Below are 24,168 nucleotides of genomic sequence, written 5' to 3'. Positions count from 1 at the left end.
CTTAGCTGTTTCGCTAGTGTACATGTATTACTTCTATTTTATCGATTAAGCACAAGAAATCACCTAATCAACTATTTTAACTACCCAATAAAGTGATTGGAAACTGGTAATTTGGCCATTTTCACACAAAGTTCAAAATATTCCAATTTCAAAATAGGGTCCAGAATAAGCAATGCAGGCATTCCTGGCACTAAAATAACATTTCCTCTGTTTATTAGTTATGTTTCCAGGCTTTACAGATGAGTTCCATTTTGATTTTTTATTCACACCAAAAAATAGAAGATTTACTGTTATGCAATATTGTAATAACTGTATAAATAATATTAGCACATTCGTGAATGCATATTAGACCCACCAGTTGATGTGTATTGGACGCGTGACGTCATTGTTTACTCTTGAACATTGGCAAAAATTGAACATTTCTGCTACTTTGAGCTCAGTCTCAAGCCTTTTTCAGTACTAAAATCAATCAAATCATCTCTATTTCTGTAATATATCTTCCATTCTATCATATGAGGCTTAGAAGCCACAAATACAACTGGAAACAACATATGACTGTACACCGCAAAGTCGCTGTTTTAATCCAAAAACACAGTCGCAGTTTTTTTTTTCTCATTATGCACTGTGTGCTGCAGGATTTGTTTTATATGGTGCACACACCATATAAATGCATTCTCTCATATCTAGGCCCAAATTTACTGCTTACAGCTAATTTGGGTGAGCTGAGCTCATGGGGTAGAACTATGGCTTGAACCCTGGCTTCAAAGCCATAGAACTACGGGATGGACCCTCAAAAGGTTAAGTAAGTAAGTAAGTAAATAAGTTTATTCAGGTATACACAAATACAGTTACATAGATTATCATACATAGCAGCATATATGTAGAGGACCTAGGATAACCCATAAAAGTCAGACAAAGTGACTTATTTCCATTGAGGTCCTTTTATATATACAATGTAATTATAATAATAGCATGCATGGTTCTTTGTATAAAAGAAAAGAGAACAAAAGAATTTAAGAATTATAAGGGAATAAACGTCTTGAGTGTATCAGGCAAAGTGTATGGTAGAATTATTATTGAAAGAATTAAGGGTACATGAAGTAGGATTGCAAAGGAACGTGGATGATTTAGGGAAGGTAAGGGGTGTGTAAGCCAGGTGTTTACATTGACGCATTTGAGTGATATTTAGATAAAGGTAAGGAGTTGTTTGTTGTATTCATGTTTTTAGAGAAAAGCATATGATAGAGTAGATAGGGAAGCAGTGTGACATGTTCCAAATCTATGGAATAGGTGGTAGGTTAAAACTCATGTAGTTTTTGCGCAGATAATGATGCTTATTTTAGGATATGTTCAAGAGGGTAAAGGGGGACACTTTCCCAGTAAAAGTATGCCTTAGGGATGTGAGATGTCACTTTGATTGTTTAAAATATTTATAGGTGGAGTTGTAAAAGAAATGAATGCTGGAGTATTGGGGGAGGTGTGGGATTATAAGATAGTTTAGAGGGTATTTAAATTATGATATATGGAGCAATGGGCTAGTAACCCCTTCTCCTGTAGACATTTACTAAAAAGAGAAGAAGAAAAACTTTATAAAACTGGGATGCTTAAATGTGCGTGGATGTAGTGCGGATGACAAGAAACAGATGATTGCTGATGTTATGAATGAAAAGAAGTTGGATGTCCTGGCCCTAAGCGAAACAAAGCTGAAGGGGGTAGGGGAGTTTCGGTGGGGGGAAATAAATGGGATTAAATCTGGAGTATCTGAGAGAGTTAGAGCAAAGGAAGGGGTAGCAGTAATGTTGAATGATCAGTTATGGAAGGAGAAAAGAGAATATGAATGTGTAAATTCAAGAATTATGTGGATTAAAGTAAAGGTTGGATGCGAGAAGTGGGTCATAATAAGCGTGTATGCACCTGGAGAAGAGAGGAATGCAGAGGAGAGAGAGAGAGATTTTGGGAGATGTTAAGTGAATGTATAGGAGCCTTTGAACCAAGTGAGAGAGTAATTGTGGTAGGGGACCTGAATGCTAAAGTAGGAGAAACTTTTAGAGAGGGTGTGGTACATAAGTTTGGGGTGCCAGGTGTAAATGATAATGGGAGCCCTTTGATTGAACTTTGTATAGAAAGGGGTTTAGTTATAGGTAATACATATTTTAAGAAAAAGAGGATAAATAAGTATACAAGATATGATGTAGGGCGAAATGACAGTAGTTTGTTGGATTATGTATTGGTAGATAAAAGACTGTTCAGTAGACTTCAGGATGTACATGTTTATAGAGGGGCCACAGATATATCAGATCACTTTCTAGTTGTAGCTACACTGAGAGTAAAAGGTAGATGGGATACAAGGAGAATAGAAGCATCAGGGAAGAGAGAGGTGAAGGTTTATAAACTAAAAGAGGAGGCAGTTAGGGTAAGATATAAACAGCTATTGGAGGATAGATGGGCTAATGAGAGCATAGGCAATGGGGTCGAAGAGGTATGGGGTAGGTTTAAAAATGTAGTGTTGGAGTGTTCAGCAGAAGTTTGTGGTTACAGGAAAGTGGGTGCGGGAGGGAAGAGGAGCGATTGGTGGAATGATGATGTAAAGAGAGTAGTAAGGGAGAAAAAGTTAGCATATGAGAAGTTTTTACAAAGTAGAAGTGATGCAAGGAGGGAAGAGTATATGGAGAAAAAGAGAGAGGTTAAGAGAGTGGTGAAGCAATGTAAAAAGAGAGCAAATGAGAGAGTGGGTGAGATGTTATCAACAAATTTTGTTGAAAATAAGAAAAAGTTTTGGAGTGAGATTAACAAGTTAAGAAAGCCTAGAGAACAAATGGATTTGTCAGTTAAAAATAGGAGAGGAGAGTTATTAAATGGAGAGTTAGAGGTATTGGGAAGATGGAGGGAACATTTTGAGGAATTGTTAAATGTTGATGAAGATAGGGAAGCTGTGATTTCGTGTATAGGGCAAGGAGGAACAACATCTTGTAGGGGTGAGGAAGAGCCAGTTGTGAGTGTGGGGGAAGTTCGTGAGGCAGTAGGTAAAATGAAAGGGGGTAAGGCAGCCGGGTTTGATGGGATAAAGATAGAAATGTTAAAAGCAGGTGGGGATATAGTTTTGGAGTGGTTGGTGCAATTATTTAATAAATGTATGGAAGAGGGTAAGGTACCTAGGGATTGGCAGAGAGCATGCATAGTTCCTTTGTATAAAGGCAAAGGGGATAAAAGAGAGTGCAAAAATTATAGGGGGATAAGTCTGTTGAGTATACCTGGCAAAGTGTATGGTCGAGTTATTATTGAAAGAATTAAGAGTAGGACGGAGAATAGGATAGCAGATGAACAAGGAGGCTTTAGGAAAGGTAGGGGGTGTGTGGACCAGTTGTTTACAGTGAAACATATAAGTGAACAGTATTTAGATAAGGCTAAAGAGATCTTTGTGGCATTTATGGATTTGGAAAAGGCGTATGACAGGGTGGATAGGGGGGCAATGTGGCAGATGTTGCAGGTGTATGGTGTAGGAGGTAGGTTACTGAAAGCAGTGAAGAGTTTTTACGAGGATAGTGAGGCTCAAGTTAGAGTATGTAGGAAAGAGGGAAATTATTTCCCAGTAAAAGTAGGCCTTAGACAAGGATGTGTGATGTCACCGTGGTTGTTTAATATATTTATAGATGGGGTTGTAAGAGAAGTAAATGCGAGGGTCTTGGCAAGAGGCGTGGAGTTAAAAGATAAAGAATCACACATAAAGTGGGAGTTGTCACAGTTGCTCTTTGCTGATGACACTGTGCTCTTGGGAGATTCTGAAGAGAAGTTGCAGAGATTGGTGGATGAATTTGGTAGGGTGTGCAAAAGAAGAAAATTGAAAGTGAATACAGGAAAGAGTAAGGTTATGAGGATAACAAAAAGATTAGGTGATGAAAGATTGGATATCAGATTGGAGGGAGAGAGTATGGAGGAGGTGAATGTATTCAGATATTTGGGAGTGGACGTGTCAGCGGATGGGTCTATGAAAGATGAGGTGAATCATAGAATTGATGAGGGGAAAAGGGTGAGTGGTGCACTTAGGAGTCTGTGGAGACAAAGAACTTTGTCCTTGGAGGCAAAGAGGGGAATGTATGAGAGTATAGTTTTACCAACGCTCTTATATGGGTGTGAAGCATAGGTGATGAATGTTGCAGCGAGGAGAAGGCTGGAGGTAGTGGAGATGTCATGTCTGAGAGCAATGTGTGGTGTGAATATAATGCAGAGAATTCGTAGTTTGGAAGTTAGGAGGAGGTGCGGGATTACCAAAACTGTTGTCCAGAGGGCTGAGGAAGGGTTGTTGAGGTGGTTCGGACATGTGGAGAGAATGGAGCGAAACAGAATAACTTCAAGAGTGTATCAGTCTGTAGTGGAAGGAAGGCAGGGTAGGGGTCGGCCTAGGAAAGGTTGGAGGGAGGGGGTAAAGGAGGTTTTGTGTGCGAGGGGCTTGGACTTCCAGCAGGCATGCGTGAGCGTGTTTGATAGGAGTGAATGGAGACAAATGGTTTTTAATACTTGACGTGCTGTTGGAGTGCGAGCAGGGTAACATTTATGAAGGGGTTCAGGGAAACCGGCAGGCCGGACTTGAGTCCTGGAGATGGGAAGTACAGTGCCTGCACTCTGAAGGAGGGGTGTTAATGTTGCAGTTTAAAAACTGTAGTGTAAAGTACCCTTCTGGCAAGACAGTGATGGAGTGAATGATGGTGAAAGTTTTTCTTTTTCGGGCCACCCTGCCTTGGTGGGAATCGGCCAGTGTGATAATAAAAATATGGACACTTCTGGAATGACAGCTATTGAATGAGTGAACATGAATGTGTTCTTTTTTTTCTTTTTGAGGAGGGATGGGTGGGTCACCCTACCTTGGTGGGAGACGGCTACCATGCATAAAATATCACATTAGTTTTATCTGTGTCCATTTACCTAACATTGATAATTATTGTTTGTCATGGGACATTTGTCATATTTACATTCTGTTCTTGCTGCAGGTTGGTGAAAATGGTACTGGGAAAACTACTTTATTGAAGATCTTGTTGGGAGAACTAGAGCCAACTGGGGGCCACAGAGTTGCTAACAGGTGAGAAACTACTAGCATATTTTATTTTATACAAATGATTTATATAACAAACTTCATTTGTTAAAATCTTTTGCATTTTCATTGTGATACCTGAGATAACAGCATTGCATACAATTTTTAATGAAAGTAAAATTATACGCTCACATATAATACATGTATATAATGAGGGCAATGTGTGGTGTGAATATAATGCAGAGAATTTGTAGTTTGGAAATTAGGAGGAGGTGCAGGATTAACAAAACTATTATCCAGAGGGCTGAGGAGGGGTTGTTGAGGTGGTTCGGCCATGTAGAGAGGCTGGAACAAAGTAGAATGACTTTGAGAGTGTGTATATCTGTAGTGGAGGGAAGGCAGGTTAGGAAAGGTTAGAGGGAGGGGATAAAGGAGGTTTTTTGTGCGAGGGGCTTGGACTTCCAGCAAACATGCATTAACATATTTGATGGGAGTGAATGGAGACAAATAGTTTTTAAACATGATGTGCTGTTGGAGTGTGAGCAAAGTAACCAGCAGGCCAGACTTGAGTCCTGGAGATGGGAAGTACAGTGTCTGCACTCAGAAGGAGGGGTGTTAATGTTGCAGTTTTATAACTGTAGTATAAGCACTCCTCTGGCCAGACAGTGATGGTGTGAATGATGATGAAAGTTTTTCTCTTTTGGGCCACCTTGCCTTCATGGGAATCAGCCAATGTGTTAATAAAAACAAAATAATATAATGCACTTTTTTAACACAACAGTTATCTTTTGCCTGAAAGGAGACTTTTGAGTGCAAGGGACTATATGGCTGATGTTATTAAAAACATATATTAATGCAATAAAAAGTTATAAATAATGTTTTCAGCAATTAGTTTGCTTTATCTTTTGATTTTATTGAGTTGATAGTTGATGAAAATTTATTGTTGGTCGGCGGGCAGGAGTTTGCTGGAATCATCTGCTTCTTGGACTGGCAAACAAGCTTTCTTATTCCATGTTCTTGACTCCTGAAAACTCTTGTAATCTTGTTTCTTATATTTGCTATGTGACTGATCCTAGACCTACCTGTTGACACATTTCCCAGGTATTCTTTTAAAAGAGGTGTCATGATGCTGGTGACCAGTTCTTGTTCCAAAGAATTTTTCCCTTCAGATCAGATTTGATTGCCTCCCATTCTCCAGTCCCAGTAAGACCCTTTTGGGTTCAATGCTTCCTTATGATAATAGTTTCAAGTATTGAGTACACTGTTAAATTGTACTGATTATGTTTGTAAATACTTTACACTAGGTACCAGGTAATGCACTGTATTTGTTGTATTTGTGGCTTTTGTGTATATTTTCTTCAATTGTGTATATATTTTTCTTTATGCCCAGGTCTTTGAGAATAGGTTACTTCACTCAGCATCATGTGGACCAGTTAGATCTAAGAGTCTGCTCAGTGGAACTCTTGCAGAGCAAATATCCAGGTGTGTACTGAGATTTTATTGTAACAAATGCTGTGATGAAAGTATTCACTTGTAGATATATGTCATGTGTCTTAACTTATCACCTTCTTGGCATTGTATACCCTTTATAATTTGATTGCAGAAGTATCTTTGTGAAGAAACAAATACTTCAAAATAGCATTGAAGACATGTCTGATATCCTTGTGGCTGATTTGGGTGTGTAATTTCCTACTGTGCCTTCTTATTTTTGTTACTACCCTGGTGGAGCGTGTGCTTTGCAACTGGCCACGAGACTGAAGGAATCAGCACTGGAGATCCAGGCTCAGAGGGGCAGCACCTCTACCAGACTTTTTGGATAATCTATAAGAGATGTTACTGCATTTCTCATCAGAATGAGGGTTCAGGGTCAAATTTAGGACCAGGTACAAGAGGAAAGTAGAAAATACAGCAGCTCATGAAGATCTGGAGGGCATGGCTGTTTGATCATATCAAACTGCTTTGCCAGAACTGTTGACTGTAAACTTAGATAACCTATTCTTTGACATTTGGTTTTGAAGATGATGGCAAAGCAGACTTGACCAACTAAACTCCAGAAAGAATTGACCTAAACCCTGGAGTTTTAATTTTTATGAAGTCCAACCAGGATAAGATGGCTGCAGTGGATAAGACTGGTTTCATGGCATGGGAGATCAGTGGTCAGGCATAGAAGATATCATTGCCAAATAGCATAATAAGCATGTAACAGTTTCTATGTAGGAGGGGCAGCTCTCCTCTGAGCCACACAAGGAGCTGATATGCAGAACCAAGGTATGTGCTGGCACTGGAACAAAGCTTTCCATCTGTACAGTGCATATCAGCAGGTCATAGGGCTGTCTTATCTGCATTGAGATGTCAAGCACTGTATATGTCCTCCAACAGGCAACCAAGAACACTGGATGCAGTTGGACTACATATCAGTCACCAAGGTAAAAATGTCTTGCCCTCCAGTGTGGAGTCTGCCTGAGCAGACCAGCAGTGTTCATCATCATCATCATCATCAATCATCATCAATCATCATCAATCATCATCAATCATCATCAATCATCATCAATCATCATCAATCATCATCAATCATCATCAATCATCATCAATCATCATCAATCATCATCAATCATCATCAATCATCATCAATCATCATCAATCATCATCAATCATCATCAATCATCATCAATCATCATCATCATCATCATCATCATCATCATCATCATCATCATCATCATCATCATCATCATCATCATCATCATCATCATCATCATCATCATCATCATCATCATCATCATCATCATCATCATCATCATCATCATCATCATCATCATCATCATCATCATCATCATCATCATCATCATCATCATCATCATCATCATCATCACTGAATGACAGATAGTGAAATTGTTGTTGTAATTTGCTATAGGCTGTGCTGGAGAGATTCAGTTGTGGTTACCTGCTGAGCCGATCAATGTTGCTGTCATCTTCCTTTTGCATTACATTGTACAATTTTCTTAAGTTTTTGTGATTTTTATTTCAGGAAAGCCCATTGAAGAGTACCGCCGCCAACTTGGTTCCTTTGGAGTCAGTGGAGATTTGGCACTGCAGCAAGTAGCTAGTCTGTCAGGAGGACAGAAATCACGTGTAGCATTTTCTCTTATGTGCATGGGAAATCCAAACTTCTTTATACTTGATGAGCCTACCAATCACCTGGACATAGAAACAATTGAAGCCTTAGGAGAAGCAATTCAGAAATTCAAGGTTGGTTTTTAATTTCCATATTTTAATCTCTGAATTTATTTTAAGCAAATTTATAAATGAATGATGTAATTCTGCATGCAGTTAGCAGTTATCTAATCCTCAGATACCAACTTTTGCACTAACACATCTGCAGCCCACTAGAGATTGTCACTAATATGAAGCTATAATCAACAAACTTATCACATTGGCACAGATAAACCCACATGGAGAAAATAAATACTATATAGCAATAAAAAAAAATGAGTAATACATCCTAGGTAGTAGGTTGGTAGACAGCAACCGCCCAGGGAGGTACTACCGTCCTGCCAAGTGAGTGTAAAACAAAAGCCTGTAATTGTTTTACATGATGTTAGGATTGCTGGTGTCCATTTTTTGTCTCATAAACATGCAAGGTTTCAGGTACGTCTTGCTACTTCTACTTACAGTTAGGTTACACTACACATACATGTACAAGCATATACAGTGGACCCCCGGTTAATGATATTTTTTCACTCCAGAAGTATGTTCAGGTGCCAGTACTGACCGAATTTGTTCCCATAAGAAATATTGTGAAGTAGATTAGTCCATTTCAGACCCCCAAACATACACGTACAAATGCACTTACATAAATACACTTACATAATTGGTCGCATTCGGAGGTAATCGTTATGCGGGGGTCCACTGTATATATATACACACTTCACAGACACGCACATGCATATATATATATACATACATCTAGGTTTTTCTCCTTTTTCTAAATAGCTCTTGTTCTTTTTTATTTCTTCTATTGTCCATGGGGAAGTGGAAAAGAATCTTTCCTCCGTAAGCCATGCGTGTCGTATGAGGCGACTAAAATGCCGGGAGCAATGGGCTAGTAACCCCTTCTCCTGTATACAATTACTAAAAAAGAGAAGAAGAAAAACTTTATAAAACTGGGTTGCTTAAATGTGCGTGGATGTAGTGCGGATGACAAGAAACAGATGATTGCTGATGTTATGAATGAAAAGAAGTTGGATGTCCTGGCCCTAAGCGAAACAAAGCTGAAGGGGGTAGGAGAGTTTCAGTGGGGGGAAATAAATGGGATTAAATCTGGAGTATCTGAGAGAGTTAGAGCAAAGGAAGGGGTAGCAGTAATGTTAAATGATCAGTTATGGAAGGAGAAAAGAGAATATGAATGTGTAAATTCAAGAATTATGTGGATTAAAGTAAAGGTTGGATGCGAGAAGTGGGTCATAATAAGCGTGTATGCACCTGGAGAAGAGAGGAATGCAGAGGAGAGAGAGAGATTTTGGGAGATGTTAAGTGAATGTATAGGAGCCTTTGAACCAAGTGAGAGAGTAATTGTGGTAGGGGACTTGAATGCTAAAGTAGGAGAAACTTTTAGAGAGGGTGTGGTAGGTAAGTTTGGGGTGCCAGGTGTAAATGATAATGGGAGCCCTTTGATTGAACTTTGTATAGAAAGGGGTTTAGTTATAGGTAATACATATTTTAAGAAAAAGAGGATAAATAAGTATACACGATATGATGTAGGGCGAAATGACAGTAGTTTGTTGGATTATGTATTGGTAGATAAAAGACTGTTGAGTAGACTTCAGGATGTACATGTTTATAGAGGGGCCACAGATATATCAGATCACTTTCTAGTTGTAGCTACACTGAGAGTAAAAGGTAGATGGGATACAAGGAGAATAGAAGCATCAGGGAAGAGAGAGGTGAAGGTTTATAAACTAAAAGAGGAGGCAGTTAGGGTAAGATATAAACAGCTATTGGAGGATAGATGGGCTAATGAGAGCATAGGCAATGGGGTCGAAGAGGTATGGGGTAGGTTTAAAAATGTAGTGTTAGAGTGTTCAGCAGACGTTTGTGGTTACAGGAAAGTGGGTGCAGGAGGGAAGAGGAGCGATTGGTGGAATGATGATGTAAAGAGAGTAGTAAGGGAGAAAAAGTTAGCATATGAGAAGTTTTTACAAAGTAGAAGTGATGCAAGAAGGGAAGAGTATATGGAGAAAAAGAGAGAAGTTAAGAGAGTGGTGAAGCAATGTAAAAAGAGAGCAAATGAGAGAGTGGGTGAGATGTTATCAACAAATTTTGTTGAAAATAAGAAAAAGTTTTGGAGTGAGATTAACAAGTTAAGAAAGCCTAGAGAACAAATGGATTTGTCAGTTAAAAATAGGAGAGGAGAGTTATTAAATGGAGAGTTAGAGGTATTGGGAAGATGGAAGGAATATTTTGAGGAATTGTTAAATGTTGATGAAGATAGGGAAGCTGTGATTTCGTGTATAGGGCAAGGAGGAATAACATCTTGTAGGAGTGAGGAAGAGCCAGTTGTGAGTGTGGGGGAAGTTCGTGAGGCAGTAGGTAAAATGAAAGGGGGTAAGGCAGCCGGGATTGATGGGATAAAGATAGAAATGTTAAAAGCAGGTGGGGATATAGTTTTGGAGTGGTTAGTGCAATTATTTAATAAATGTATGGAAGAGGGTAAGGTACCTAGGGATTGGCAGAGAGCATGCATAGTTCCTTTGTATAAAGGCAAAGGGGATAAAAGAGAGTGCAAAAATTATAGGGGGATAAGTCTGTTGAGTGTACCTGGTAAAGTGTATGGTAGAGTTATAATTGAAAGAATTAAGAGTAAGACGGAGAATAGGATAGCAGATGAACAAGGAGGCTTTAGGAAAGGTAGGGGGTGTGTGGACCAGGTGTTTACAGTGAAACATATAAGTGAACAGTATTTAGATAAGGCTAAAGAGGTCTTTGTGGCATTTGTGGATTTGGAAAAGGCGTATGACAGGGTGGATAGGGGGGCAATGTGGCAGATGTTGCAAGTGTATGGTGTAGGAGGTAGGTTACTGAAAGCAGTGAAGAGTTTTTACGAGGATAGTGAGGCTCAAGTTAGAGTATGTAGGAAAGAGGGAAATTTTTTCCCAGTAAAAGTAGGCCTTAGACAAGGATGTGTGATGTCACCGTGGTTGTTTAATATATTTATAGATGGGGTTGTAAGAGAAGTAAATGCGAGGGTCTTGTCAAGAGGCGTGGAGTTAAAAGATAAAGAATCACACACAAAGTGGGAGTTGTCACAGCTGCTCTTTGCTGATGACACTGTGCTCTTGGGAGATTCTGAAGAGAAGTTGCAGAGATTGGTGGATGAATTTGGTAGGGTGTGCAAAAGAAGAAAATTAAAGGTGAATACAGGAAAGAGTAAGGTTATGAGGATAACAAAAAGATTAGGTGATGAAAGATTGAATATCAGATTGGAGGGAGAGAGTATGGAGGAGGTGAACGTATTCAGATATTTGGGAGTGGACGTGTCAGCGGATGGGTCTATGAAAGATGAGGTGAATCATAGAATTGATGAGGGAAAAAGAGTGAGTGGTGCACTTAGGAGTCTGTGGAGACAAAGAACTTTGTCCTTGGAGGCAAAGAGGGGAATGTATGAGAGTATAGTTTTACCAACGCTCTTATATGGGTGTGAAGCGTGGGTGATGAATGTTGCAGCGAGGAGAAGGCTGGAGGCAGTGGAGATGTCATGTCTGAGGGCAATGTGTGGTGTGAATATAATGCAGAGAATTCGTAGTTTGGAAGTTAGGAGGAGGTGCGGGATTACCAAAACTGTTGTCCAGAGGGCTGAGGAAGGGTTGTTGAGGTGGTTCGGACATGTAGAGAGAATGGAGCGAAACAGAATGACTTCAAGAGTGTATCAGTCTGTAGTGGAAGGAAGGCGGGGTAGGGGTCGGCCTAGGAAGGGTTGGAGGGAGGGGGTAAAGGAGGTTTTGTGTGCGAGGGGCTTGGACTTCCAGCAGGCATGCGTGAGCGTGTTTGATAGGAGTGAATGGAGACAAATGGTTTTTAATACTTGACGTGCTGTTGGAGTGTGAGCAAAGTAACATTTATGAAGGGATTCAGGGAAACCGGCAGGCCGGACTTGAGTCCTGGAGATGGGAAGTACAGTGCCTGCACTCTGAAGGAGGGGTGTTAATGTTGCAGTTTAAAAACTGTAGTGTAAAGCACCCTTCTGGCAAGACAGTGATGGAGTGAATGATGGTGAAAGTTTTTCTTTTTCGGGCCACCCTGCCTTGGTGGGAATCGGCCAGTGTGATAATAAAAAAAAAAAATAAATGAGGGCAATGTGTGGTGTGAATATAATGCAGAGAATTTGTAGTTTGGAAATTAGGAGGAGGTGCAGGATTAACAAAACTATTATCCAGAGGGCTGAGGAGGGGTTGTTGAGGTGGTTCGGCCATGTAGAGAGGCTGGAACAAAGTAGAATGACTTTGAGAGTGTGTATATCTGTAGTGGAGGGAAGGCAGGTTAGGAAAGGTTAGAGGGAGGGGATAAAGGAGGTTTTTTGTGCGAGGGGCTTGGACTTCCAGCAAACATGCATTAACATATTTGATGGGAGTGAATGGAGACAAATAGTTTTTAAACATGATGTGCTGTTGGAGTGTGAGCAAAGTAACCAGCAGGCCAGACTTGAGTCCTGGAGATGGGAAGTACAGTGTCTGCACTCAGAAGGAGGGGTGTTAATGTTGCAGTTTTATAACTGTAGTATAAGCACTCCTCTGGCCAGACAGTGATGGTGTGAATGATGATGAAAGTTTTTCTCTTTTGGGCCACCTTGCCTTCATGGGAATCAGCCAATGTGTTAATAAAAACAAAATAATATAATGCACTTTTTTAACACAACAGTTATCTTTTGCCTGAAAGGAGACTTTTGAGTGCAAGGGACTATATGGCTGATGTTATTAAAAACATATATTAATGCAATAAAAAGTTATAAATAATGTTTTCAGCAATTAGTTTGCTTTATCTTTTGATTTTATTGAGTTGATAGTTGATGAAAATTTATTGTTGGTCGGCGGGCAGGAGTTTGCTGGAATCATCTGCTTCTTGGACTGGCAAACAAGCTTTCTTATTCCATGTTCTTGACTCCTGAAAACTCTTGTAATCTTGTTTCTTATATTTGCTATGTGACTGATCCTAGACCTACCTGTTGACACATTTCCCAGGTATTCTTTTAAAAGAGGTGTCATGATGCTGGTGACCAGTTCTTGTTCCAAAGAATTTTTCCCTTCAGATCAGATTTGATTGCCTCCCATTCTCCAGTCCCAGTAAGACCCTTTTGGGTTCAATGCTTCCTTATGATAATAGTTTCAAGTATTGAGTACACTGTTAAATTGTACTGATTATGTTTGTAAATACTTTACACTAGGTACCAGGTAATGCACTGTATTTGTTGTATTTGTGGCTTTTGTGTATATTTTCTTCAATTGTGTATATATTTTTCTTTATGCCCAGGTCTTTGAGAATAGGTTACTTCACTCAGCATCATGTGGACCAGTTAGATCTAAGAGTCTGCTCAGTGGAACTCTTGCAGAGCAAATATCCAGGTGTGTACTGAGATTTTATTGTAACAAATGCTGTGATGAAAGTATTCACTTGTAGATATATGTCATGTGTCTTAACTTATCACCTTCTTGGCATTGTATACCCTTTATAATTTGATTGCAGAAGTATCTTTGTGAAGAAACAAATACTTCAAAATAGCATTGAAGACATGTCTGATATCCTTGTGGCTGATTTGGGTGTGTAATTTCCTACTGTGCCTTCTTATTTTTGTTACTACCCTGGTGGAGCGTGTGCTTTGCAACTGGCCACGAGACTGAAGGAATCAGCACTGGAGATCCAGGCTCAGAGGGGCAGCACCTCTACCAGACTTTTTGGATAATCTATAAGAGATGTTACTGCATTTCTCATCAGAATGAGGGTTCAGGGTCAAATTTAGGACCAGGTACAAGAGGAAAGTAGAAAATACAGCAGCTCATGAAGATCTGGAGGGCATGGCTGTTTGATCATATCAAACTGCTTTGCCAGAACTGTTGACTGTAAACTTAGATAACCTATTCTTTGACATTTGGTTTTGAAGATGATGGCAAAGCAGACTTGACCAACTAAACTCCAGAAAGAATTGACCTAAACCCTGGAGTTTTAATTTTTATGAAGTCCAACCAGGATAAGATGGCTGCAGTGGATAAGACTGGTTTCATGGCATGGGAGATCAGTGGTCAGGCATAGAAGATATCATTGCCAAATAGCATAATAAGCATGTAACAGTTTCTATGTAGGAGGGGCAGCTCTCCTGAGCCACACAAGGAGCTGATATGCAGAACCAAGGTATGTGCTGGCACTGGAACAAAGCTTTCCATCTGTACAGTGCATATCAGCAGGTCATAGGGCTGTCTTATCTGCATTGAGATGTCAAGCACTGTATATGTCCTCCAACAGGCAACCAAGAACACTGGATGCAGTTGGACTACATATCAGTCACCAAGGTAAAAATGTCTTGCCCTCCAGTGTGGAGTCTGCCTGAGCAGACCAGCAGTGTTCATCATCATCATCATCATCAATCATCATCAATCATCATCAATCATCATCAATCATCATCAATCATCATCAATCATCATCAATCATCATCAATCATCATCAATCATCATCAATCATCATCAATCATCATCAATCATCATCAATCATCATCAATCATCATCAATCATCATCAATCATCATCATCATCATCATCATCATCATCATCATCATCATCATCATCAATCATCAATCATCATCATCATCATCATCATATCATCATCATCATCATCATCATCATCATCATCATCCAATCATCATCATCATCAATCATCATCAATCATCATTAATCATCATCATCATCTGCATCATCATCTGCATCATCATCATCATCTGCATCATCTGCATCACTGAATGACAGATAGTGAAATTGTTGTTGTAATTTGCTATAGGCTGTGCTGGAGAGATTCAGTTGTGGTTACCTGCTGAGCCGATCAATGTTGCTGTCATCTTCCTTTTGCATTACATTGTACAATTTTCTTAAGTTTTTGTGATTTTTATTTCAGGAAAGCCCATTGAAGAGTACCGCCGCCAACTTGGTTCCTTTGGAGTCAGTGGAGATTTGGCACTGCAGCAAGTAGCTAGTCTGTCAGGAGGACAGAAATCACGTGTAGCATTTTCTCTTATGTGCATGGGAAATCCAAACTTCTTTATACTTGATGAGCCTACCAATCACCTGGACATAGAAACAATTGAAGCCTTAGGAGAAGCAATTCAGAAATTCAAGGTTGGTTTTTAATTTCCATATTTTAATCTCTGAATTTATTTTAAGCAAATTTATAAATGAATGATGTAATTCTGCATGCAGTTAGCAGTTATCTAATCCTCAGATACCAACTTTTGCACTAACACATCTGCAGCCCGCTAGAGATTGTCACTAATATGAAGCTATAATCAACAAACTTATCACATTGGCACAGATAAACCCACATGGAGAAAATAAATATATAGCAATAAAAAAAAATGAGTAATACATCCTAGGTAGTAGGTTGGTAGACAGCAACCGCCCAGGGAGGTACTACCGTCCTGCCAAGTGAGTGTAAAACAAAAGCCTGTAATTGTTTTACATGATGTTAGGATTGCTGGTGTCCATTTTTTGTCTCATAAACATGCAAGGTTTCAGGTACGTCTTGCTACTTCTACTTACAGTTAGGTCACAATACACATACATGTACGAGCATATACAGTGGACCCCCGGTTAATGATATTTTTTCACTCCAGAAGTATGTTCAGGTGCCAGTACTGACCGAATTTGTTCCCATAAGAAATATTGTGAAGTAGATTAGTCCATTTCAGACCCCCAAACATACACGTACAAATGCACTTACATAAATACACTTACATAATTGGTCGCATTCGGAGGTAATCGTTATGCGGGGGTCCACTGTATATATATACACACCCCTCTGGGTTTTCTTCTATTTTCTTACTGGTTCTTGTTCTTGTTTATTTCCTCTTATCTCCATGGGGAAGTGGAACAGAATTCTTCCTCTGTAAGCTATGCGTGTTGTAAGAGGCGACTAAAATGCCAGGAGCAAGGGGCTAGTAACCCCTTCTCCTGTATAAATTACTAAATTTAAAAAGAGAAACTTTTGTTTTTCTTTTTGGGCCACCCTGCCTTGGTGGGATACGGCCTGTTTGTTAAAAAAAAAAAAATATATATATAGGCCTAAACCTGAAGACCTCTTCAGTAGAGAAAGAACACAGTTCACAGCTTATTATTGTGTGTTTAGTAACGTTTGGCAGATAACCTGACACAATGTCATAATGACATTTTCAAGACAATATTTATCTACCACAAGCCTTGTGATAATGGAGGCAACAGGTTCTAAGTATGTCTCTGTCTATCAAATGACAGCCGTCTTCCTTTTTGCATCCCCTCAAGGAAGGTTCTTGAATGTGGTAAGGAACTTTTCATCCTTGGACTAAATTTGAATGCCTTCTATCCATTTACCCAGGCACTGTATAACTTCTATGGGTTTAGTGCTTCCCACATTAATGTATTGTAGTAATAATTGCTGTTTGCATGTTCATTATCATTAACATCATTACAGTCAGTCATTTATTATCCATCTTGAGAAAATAACCTGTCAAGTGAGTTCCCTTGATGCTGGTGTGGGCTCTTGATTAAAGGATTGTATTTATACTCCCTTTTCCCAGTTGCAGTATGACCTCTAGTGGTTTAACATTACCCATAAATATAATTATATCTCTATGGGGAGTGAAGAATCCTTCCACCATAAGCCACATGTGTTGTAAGAAGCAGCTAAAATGCTGGGAGCAAGGGGCTGGTAACCCCTTCTCCTGTATACATTACTAAATTTATAATGAGAAACTTTTGGTTTTCTTTTCGGGCCACACCGCCTCGGTGGGATACTGCCAGTGTTTTGAAAGAAGAAGAAAGAAAAAGATTTTTATTTTTTATTTATTATTGTTATTTGTTCCCATTGGGGAAATTGGTTAAAAAATCTTCTGTCACAAGGCATGCATATTGTAGAATGTGATTAAGATGCCAGAGCATTGAATGGATACTCCCTTCTCAGTAACTGATAACTATAAAGAGGAGGTGAATTGTGGTAGGAAATGAAACTTTTTTTCACAGTATTGCACTATACACCCTCTCCTCACTTAACAATGGAGTTCCGTTCCTAAGACCATGTTGGTAAACGAATTCTTCGCTAAGCAAGAGGCATACTATAATGGTGGTGGGTTGGTGTCAACCATCTTTGATATTGTTTTAATGTCACTTTTGCACCATTGATAACATTTTTAGTATATTTTAAATGTTTATACAGTGGTGTGCTGTATATTGTAACAAACAGAATAGAGGAACTCAGCTCTAATATACATTATTTAGGTATGCATACTGGTCAGAGAGCCCATTGTAAGTTTGAGTCGTCAGTAAGATAAGATAAGATTTCGTTTGGATTTTTAACCCCGGAGGGTTAGCCACCCAGGATAACCCAAGAAAGTCAGTGCGTCATCGAGGATTGTCTAACTTATTTCCATTGGGGTCCTTAATCTTGTCCCCCAGGATGTGACCCACACCAGTCGACTAACACCCAGGTATCTATTTGCTGCTAGGTGAACAGGACAACAGGTGTAAGGAAACGTGTCGAAATGTTTCCACCCACCGGGAATTGAACCCGGGCCCTCCGTGTGTGAAGCGGGAGCTTTAGCCACCAGGCCACCTGTACGTAAACAAGTACAGTGGACCCCTGCATACCGTTGGCATCACATACCGTTTATTCCGCATACCGCTCACTTTAATCGCAAAAATTTTGCCTCGCATACCGCTCAAAAACCCGCTCACCGCTGTTCGTCCGAGACGCGTCCAGTGTGCGCCTTAGCCAGCCTCACATGTTCCGCCGGTGGCATTGTTTACCAGCCAGCCTCCGCGGTAGAATCCAAGCATACAATCGTAACATTTCGTATTATTACAGTGTTTTTGGTGATTTTATCTGGAAAATAAGTGACCATGGGCCCCAAGAAAGCTTCTAGTGCCAACCCTACAGCAATAAGGGTGAGAATTACTATAGAGATGAAGAAGATCATTGATAAGTATGAAAGTGGAGTGCGTGTCTCCGAGCTGGCCAGGTTGTATAATAAACCCCAATCAACCATCGCTACTATTGGTGGTACAGCTGCTGCTGCTGCTGCACTGTCAGCTGCTGCTGCTGCTGTAGCATCGTCTGCTGCTGCTGTAGCATCGTCTGCTGCTGCTGTAGCACTGTCAGCTGCTGCTGCTGCTGTAGCATCGTCTGCTGCTGCTGCTGCTGTAGCATCGTCTGCTGCTGCTGTAGCATTGTCTGCTGCTGCTGTAGCATCGTCTGCTGCTGCTGCTGCTGTAGCATCATCTGCTGCTGCTGTAGCATCGTCTGCTGCTGCTGTAGCATCGTCTGCTGCTGCTGTAACATCGTCTGCTGCTGCTGTAGCACTGTTGTTGGTGTGGCTTATTGAGAATATACCAAGAAACAATTAACCCCAGAGGATTTGCCACCCAGGATAACCCAAAAAAGTCAGTGTCATTGAAGACTGTCTAACTTATTTCCATTGGGGTCCTTAATCTTGTCTCCCAGGATGCAACCCACACCAGTCGACTAACACCCAGGTGAACAGGGAAAAATGCCTGGAACTAGTGCTCATATTGGTGAATTTAAAGCCAGCATAGGTTGGTTTGAGAGATTTAAGAATCGTAGTGACATACACAGTGTGATAAGGCATGTTCTGGAAGAAAATGCCAAACAGGACCTACAGTACTCAGGAGGAAAAGGCACTCCCAGGACACAGTGTCTCATCAGTCATTGCTGCATCTTCAATAAAGGTAAGTGTCATTTATTCTTCATTTAGTAGACTAGTACATGCACAATGTATACTGTGCATGTACTACTCTACTATTGTGCATGTATCCTTCTCTTTGTGTGTAGGAAAATGTATATTTCATGTGGTAAAAATTTTTTTTTCATACTTTTGGGTGTCTTGCACGGATTAATTTGATTTCCATTATTTCTTATGGGGAAAATTCATTCGCATACCGATTATTTCGCATACCAATGAGCCCTCTTGCACGGATTAAAATCGGTATGCGGGGGTCCACTGTACGTTGCTAAGTGAGGAGAGGCTGTAATATTAGAATGCTTGGTGTTGACATTAATAGGTGTTCCAAGTTTATGAAATGCTATTCATTCTGCCCTTTTGTTTTGCTTTTTGTATCTTCCTTTATCCACATTATTGTAATGTAAATCAGTAAAATTTAAGATTTTTCAAAAGCATATTAATGGTATTACATACTCTGATGATTTGTTTTTTTAAGTTGTAAGTTTGAAACCATCGTATGTACATTAAATTTTCAATTTACCAAATTAATGGGGGAAGGGGGAGTGGGTGGCTGGTAATGGAGGTTGTGATAGATAGAGATGAGATTGTTTTGCCATGATTGTAACAATAATGGACAATCCTGTAACCAACAGACTTTGCCACTATTTTTCAGATCAAGGGACTCAGAGAATTTTATTCCATAGGGATTTTGTTCCATATTTCCAGTTAAAAAATTTCTAGTCTGTAAAATTGAAGGCTTGCTGTATTTTCAGGAATTACAGAGATGATAGATAACTGAACTGTGATTATTTATATTTTGTGCAGGGCGGCGTAGTGCTTGTGTCCCACGATGAGCGCCTCATCCGGATGGTGTGCACAGAGCTGTGGGTGTGTGGGGAAAAGAAAGTTCGTTGCATGGAAGGCGGCTTTGATGAATATCGAACACTTGTTGAAAAAGAGATCCAGACTACACTATAAGAACCAATGTAGAGCTCAGAATTTGGAATCTAATTTAAATTATGATCACAGAGCTTCAGTCTTTTGTAAGCAACTTCACGCTTGAAAGTCGTTGCCTATTAGGTTTGACACTCAAGATGGCTACAGATTTGTTAGGAAAGAGATTCATTATCAGTTTATTCAGATGCTTTTATACATCAGAGATTTGTTTACATACATACATGCATACATATATACATACATGCATACATTCATACACACGTACACATACACAAATCTCAGTAATATGCGTAACTGCAAATGTGAAAAAATACTAGTGAAAAATAACAGAACAGAAATACAGTATGTCTGTTTTGTTACTTATTCACTGTTGCATTTTCCATACACAAATATACATATAAACTATAATATATATATATATATATATATATATATATATATATATATATATATATATATATATATATATATATATATATATATATATATATATATATATATATATATATATATATATATATATCTGTGTATTTCATTCATAAATTGCACATCGTTATAACAATATAAGCAATATTTATGTAATGTTTGCTTTTATTTACCAATTAGCAATGACCTAACTTATATAAAAAGTTGCCTAGTGTGGCACTTAATTTTGACTTAAATTATCTGCATTATCTCTACATTTAATGTTCCTGAAAATTCTTGCCGCATTCCAAGTTTAGGTTCCTTTTAAAATTCATTTACCAACTATATTACATTGAATAAGTTATAGTATTGTTTTTATAAACCTTTATTTTTCTCTCGTGAAGAGGTAGGAGTATTGAAGTGTCTAGTTTATTTATTCCATTAGGCATTCTGTTTTTCAAGTCAAACTTTTCATTTAGTTTTTAACAAAAGGTATTAAATTATATTATGGGGAAAGGAATTTGCACAGGTGTTCACATGATTTCACTAGCTAAGCAAAACTATATATACTGTGATAAAAGGACTATATTAGACTAAGTAGCTGAAAGTGTGTACTAGGCAGCATTCATTTTTCATAAAATTAAATGGTAGTGAAAATGAAGAATCCTTTTCCTCAGATCTATTACCTCTTGCTCTTGTGCACACTGTAGGCATCTAATAATTCACCACATACTATTTGATTAAAAATGCTAATGCTTTTAATGATTTTTATTTAATTATTTTAGGCTATGTTAAACACCAGCTCTAATGGGTTTTGGATTGGCTCTTAAGTGGTTTCTCTAATACAAAAACTGCCACTTGATTATGCTGAGTTCTCACTGCAAGGTAAAACTAACACATTTTTCCTAGAAGGTAACTTCCAAGGTTCATTCAGTCATATAGTATGTTTTCTTGGCTACCAGCAATTCTTATTTAATGGAATCCTTGGGATATCCATCCTAAAGAGCAGCAATTCTTCAGAAAAGGCCAATTTTTTTCATTCAGCTACTGACTATATTATCTATTCATAGTATCTTTTTGTGCTGAACAAAGCCAGTACATAAACATTTATCAAAATACTGTATTTACATTAGACATTATTTAATTAAAATTATCATGAACTGCTTTCTTCATTAATAATTTACAGTACAGTATTTTGTATTATGTTTGCAGTTTGGAGGGAGGGGGTAAAGGAGGTTTTGTGTGCAAGGACCTTGGACATCCAGCAGGCATGTGAGAACATGTTAGGTAGGAGTGGAGGCAAATGGCTTTTGGTACCTGACAAGCTGTTGGAGTGTGAGCGACATAACATATATGAAGGGATTCGGGGAAACCTGTTAGCTGGACTTGAAGTTCTGGAGGTGGGAAGTACAGTGCTTGTACTCTAAAGGAGGGGTGGGGATATCTGCAGTTTGGAGGGGCACCTGAACTGTAGTATCTATGCACCTCTGGCAAGACAGTGAGTGTGAATGATGATGAGTTTCTGTTTTGGGTCACCCTTCCCTTGGTGGAAGATGACTAATGTTAAAAACAAAAAAACATAGGTTCGAGAGAATATCCTGGGTTTTATAAATATTGTGTCCATAACACCTCTGTGCCTTCCAGACTACTGTAAAACATATATTTACAACAAAATTCTATAATACAGTTGTTTCAAGGTGTAATACTCATTGAAACATGGACATAAGTTGCATTGTTTGGATTTATTGGGTTATCCTGGATTAAATCTACTTAGTGTGCTTTGTGGCTGAATTCCACTATTAGTATCATGAAATTGTAATAAATCTGGAATGAATAAGTCATCTTTGTGCCACTTCCACCCCATTTGCTGGTAGGTAATGTGGTGGTGGAACAACAGTTTCTGATTTCATTGTGTACTAGTACACATTTGAACATGAAAAATGTGTACTAACACGTTGGACACAGAATCGTCAGCTACGTACTAGTACATGTATGTTGAACACAGACCATACCACAGGTGGGGTTTGAACCCGCGGTCAGAGTGTTTCAAAACTCCAGACTGTCATGTTAGCACTGGGCTAGCTTTGAGGGGACTTGAGCTAGAGTTCGTTACAGCCATGCTAGCGGGAGATTCGTCTGTAAAAACTTGCATTTATGGTCACAGTGGTGCCTATGCTAATCTTTCTATGGTGTAGGAATATACCTAGTTGGAAGAATCTTAAGCTAGCTAGCCCAGTGGCTAACACGACGGCCTGGAGTTTTGAGACTCTGACCGTGGGTTCAAACCCCACCTGTAGTATGGTTTGTTTGCAATCGTGTCATTACGATTTCGTGAGTCATGTTGAACATAGTTTAAGGGTTAATAGTGCATTGGAGAAAGGCCTGTTTTTTGTTGGGTCCCCAGTCATGTTGACATATGGGGCAATGAACAGGCAGACACTGCTGCGTGGTCAGCAGTACATGACCTCCCAGTTTCATATAGAGGTGTCCCATTCACAGACTATTTTGTTGTAATTGCTACCCACCTTTGCATCCATTGGCAACAGTGTTGGTCTGCTCTGCTACATAAATTACATTCTATTAAACCAAGTATAGGTATCGAGCTGTCTTCTTGTCATCAGTGTCAAGAATGGGAGCCTACTCTCTCCCGTCTTTGCATCGGCCACACTCTTCTTACTCGCGGGGAGGTGCCCTGTTCCACTTCGTGAGAATTGCCAGGTTCCAGTTTCTGTTAGACTGTCCCCACTGCTCTGCTGCCCTTAATTTACCTTCCCTTCTTGTTGATGGACTCTCCTTTAACCCAGATGCTCTTATTGACTTTTTTGACAGCAACTGATTTACTGCACAAACTCTGATAATACCTCTAGCACTCCTCACAGCCCTTTCTACCTCAATCTCTTGCTACCCTCTACCCCTGCACTATCCACTGCCCTCCATAACCTAATAATAATCCCTCTCCCTCTTGCTACCCAATACCCCTGCCCTGCTGCACTGTATGACCCTTGTAGGTTTAGCACTTCTTTTTGATAATAATAATAATGGAGAGAGGCCTTTACAAGCTGACAAACCCTGCCAGCACAAGCAATAGCAAGGAACCTCTTGAAGGATGATGCTGGTAAAAGATTCTTAAAGGAACTAGAGCTGCCTTATATCAACCCGGATCACCTTCCATTGCCCAGCAACTGCAGGTTTAGCACTTCCCTTGAATATAATACTACTGAAATCAGATGATCTAATTAAGGCAATCATCATTCCTGTAGTAGGTAGTAGGTTGGTAGACAGCAACCACCCAGGGAAGTACTACCGTCCTGCCAGATGACTGAAACAGAAACCTGTAACTGTTTTGCATGATGGTAGGATTGCTGGTTTCTTTTTCTGTCTCATAAACATGCTAGATAACAGGGATATCTTGCTACTCCTACTTACACTTTGGTCACACTTCACAGACACGCACATGCATATATATATACATACATCTAGGTTTTTCTCCTTTTTCTAAATAGCTCTTGTTCTTCATTTCTTCTATTGTCCAAGGGGAAGTGGAAAAGAATCTTTCCTCCGTAAGCCATGCGTGTCGTATGAGGCGACGAAAATGCCGGGAGCAATGGGCTGGTAACCCCTTCTCCTGTAGACATTTACTAAAAAAGAGAAGAAGAAAAACTTTATAAAACTGGGATGCTTGAATGTGCGTGGATGTAGTGCGGATGACAAGAAACAGATGATTGCTGATGTTATGAATGAAAAGAAGTTGGATGTCCTGCCCCTGAGTTAAACAAAGTTGAAGGGGGTAGGGGAGTTTCGGTGGGGGGAAATAAATGGGA

General features: G+C 39.5%; 1 protein-coding gene across 2 annotated transcripts in view; it reads left to right on the top strand.

Moving 5' to 3' along the window:
• Positions 1-20,102, top strand: part of LOC128703049 (ATP-binding cassette sub-family F member 3) — a 48,595-nt gene extending 28,493 nt beyond the window's left edge. Inside the window, exons 12-15 of one of the 2 annotated variants that reach the window (XM_070103598.1) lie at positions 4,986-5,074; positions 6,417-6,508; positions 8,052-8,272; positions 19,811-20,102. In XM_070103598.1, coding sequence (XP_069959699.1) covers positions 4,986-5,074; positions 6,417-6,508; positions 8,052-8,272; positions 19,811-19,963 — 555 coding nt within the window. In that variant the 3' untranslated portion in view covers positions 19,964-20,102. Of the gene's footprint in view, positions 1-4,985; positions 5,075-6,416; positions 6,509-8,051; positions 8,300-19,810 lie in introns of those variants that run through there. The other variant, XM_070103597.1, reaches the window with a different exon arrangement.
• The last annotated feature ends 4,066 nt before the right edge of the window (positions 20,103-24,168 follow it).

Source organism: Cherax quadricarinatus, chromosome 86 (assembly GCF_038502225.1).
Source record: "Cherax quadricarinatus isolate ZL_2023a chromosome 86, ASM3850222v1, whole genome shotgun sequence".
Lineage (NCBI taxonomy): Eukaryota > Metazoa > Arthropoda > Malacostraca > Decapoda > Parastacidae > Cherax > Cherax quadricarinatus.
Note: the sequence above shows the minus strand (reverse complement) of the source record. Positions and strands in the feature narration are given on the sequence as shown.